Source organism: Micropterus dolomieu, linkage group LG05, assembly GCF_021292245.1.
Source record: "Micropterus dolomieu isolate WLL.071019.BEF.003 ecotype Adirondacks linkage group LG05, ASM2129224v1, whole genome shotgun sequence".
Lineage (NCBI taxonomy): Eukaryota > Metazoa > Chordata > Actinopteri > Centrarchiformes > Centrarchidae > Micropterus > Micropterus dolomieu.
The window spans coordinates 27,869,261-27,871,101 of record NC_060154.1 but is presented as its reverse complement, the minus strand read 5'-3'; the positions used below and the strand labels follow the sequence as shown (position 1 = coordinate 27,871,101).

The following is a 1,841-nucleotide window of genomic DNA, read 5'->3' as shown; positions in this document are numbered from 1 at the left end:
TGTGACTATATTAGCACTGAACCACAGGAAAAATGCAAAATTAAACATTTGGATGTAAATGATTCTTTTTCTTTTTGTCATCTTAAATAGACCGTCTAGTTTTATGTGCCAGTTTTTGATAAATATAAACAATATGACCCGTATATAATCCAGCCTATAGGTTCTGATTTTGACCCTATCCAGAACATCATAAAATTACGAGTGCCAAAATGTAGACTACTTAGGCCTATACAGGAAATAATGCTAATTGTGCAAGCCAAATTTTCAAAATAAGAAAGTACCCTATCAATAATTAACACAAATCAGCATATCAGCATAGAAATGTACACAATAAATAAAGTTAAAGGCCTCCTTTTCTGGTTGCCATAAACGTTATAACATTTACATTTCTTACAGTTCACAGGGCACCGTCCTTTACACCGAATCCTTTGCTCAGATCAGGAACTTGTTGGATTTCTGGAAAAGTTTTTCTGTTTCTTTTTTTTTTTTGCCATAACAAGTCCAAGGCAGTTAATACTGTTCATGCCTTTTTAATAGGGCGCGCTGTCCATAATATATTTACATGCATTTCAGTATTCAAGTGAATTTAAAAAAGAAAAGAGTCTTGAGGGTTACATGGCAGTGGCATGTGCGGATGAATATGGGTCTATCCCAGTCTTGGTCATACCTGGAAAAAGTATGTAGGCCACCGGGGGCTGTAAACTTGACGCTGACCAGGCTGTGCAGTTACACGGGACGACATAGCCCGGGTTTGTGGGCGACGGGTGGGTGTGGGTGTGCTGACTGGGGCACCCAAGGGTGCCGAACGCGCCGTTCTGGTATCCCAACGAGGACGCGTACGGCAAAGTGCTGGTGCTCAACGTGTGGGGCATCTCTGTCATCTTCTGGATGGCACTGGAGCTGAACTGACTCGGGTCGAGGAAGGAGTAAGGAGTTGACGTCGGCGGCAGAAACGCTCTGGCTTTCTCCGAGGGGCCCAAAAGAGAGTCCGCGGCCGACATGGGAAGTCCCTTCAAGTGATCGGTGTCTCCGAGGTAAGGCAAAGGGAAAACGTACCTGTCCTTCTTGAGCAGGTTTTTGGGTTTGCGCCTGGGTCTGTACTTGTAGTCGGGGTGCTCCTTCATGTGCTGAGCCCGCAGCCTCTTGGCCTCGTCAATGTAAGGTCTCTTTTCAGACTCTGAAAGCAGCTTCCACTCGGCGCCCAGTCTTTTGCTGATCTCCGAGTTGTGCATTTTGGGATTCTCCTGTGCCATTTTCCTCCTCTGGCCGCGGGACCAAACCATGAACGCGTTCATGGGTCTCTTGATATGATCAGCAGGCTTTGACATCTTTAAAAAAGTGTGCTTTTATCCCCAATGTTAATGACGAGGAAAAGTTCTGATCGGAAGGAAGGGAAACTGTTCACCTGTCTAGATGCCAGATACCAGTCATGCCACGTCTGGGATGTTGAGAGTCGGAAAAATAGTAAAAACAAAATAGAATAAAATAAAAATCCAGAGCCCGGTTTGCTTTTCCCGAGTTAAAACACTGATGCGCGTTCGTTCAAGTCCAGTTACAACTCTCTTTCAGACCTGAGGCAGGCAATACAGGAAAAAAATACATGCGAGATGCACGCACAAAAAATCCTCAAAGGTGAAAGCAATGTTCCGCAGTCAGTTTGCAGGAGTCGTAAAAGTGTTATTTTTTTTTTCTGCGACACACTCTCCCTCTCTCTCTCTGAGGTTTGTCGTCAAGCACCTGGCTTGGAAATGAGCGGAAGAGCGTGAATACGAGCCAAAAGCGGTGAAGTTCAAAGGCTGGGCTGGTTTGGTTTCTGCACGCAATCTGACATAATCTGCAGG

At 45.1% G+C, this 1,841-nt stretch overlaps 1 protein-coding gene across 1 annotated transcript; it reads right to left on the bottom strand.

Annotated features, from left to right (window-relative positions):
- Positions 1-593: 593 nt before the first annotated feature.
- On the bottom strand, positions 594-1,328 carry sox14 (SRY-box transcription factor 14). Its single transcript, XM_046049775.1, has one exon. The coding sequence runs from the start codon at positions 1,326-1,328 to the stop codon at positions 612-614; it is 717 nt and encodes a 238-aa protein (XP_045905731.1). The 3' UTR covers positions 594-611.
- Positions 1,329-1,841: the final 513 nt, after the last annotated feature.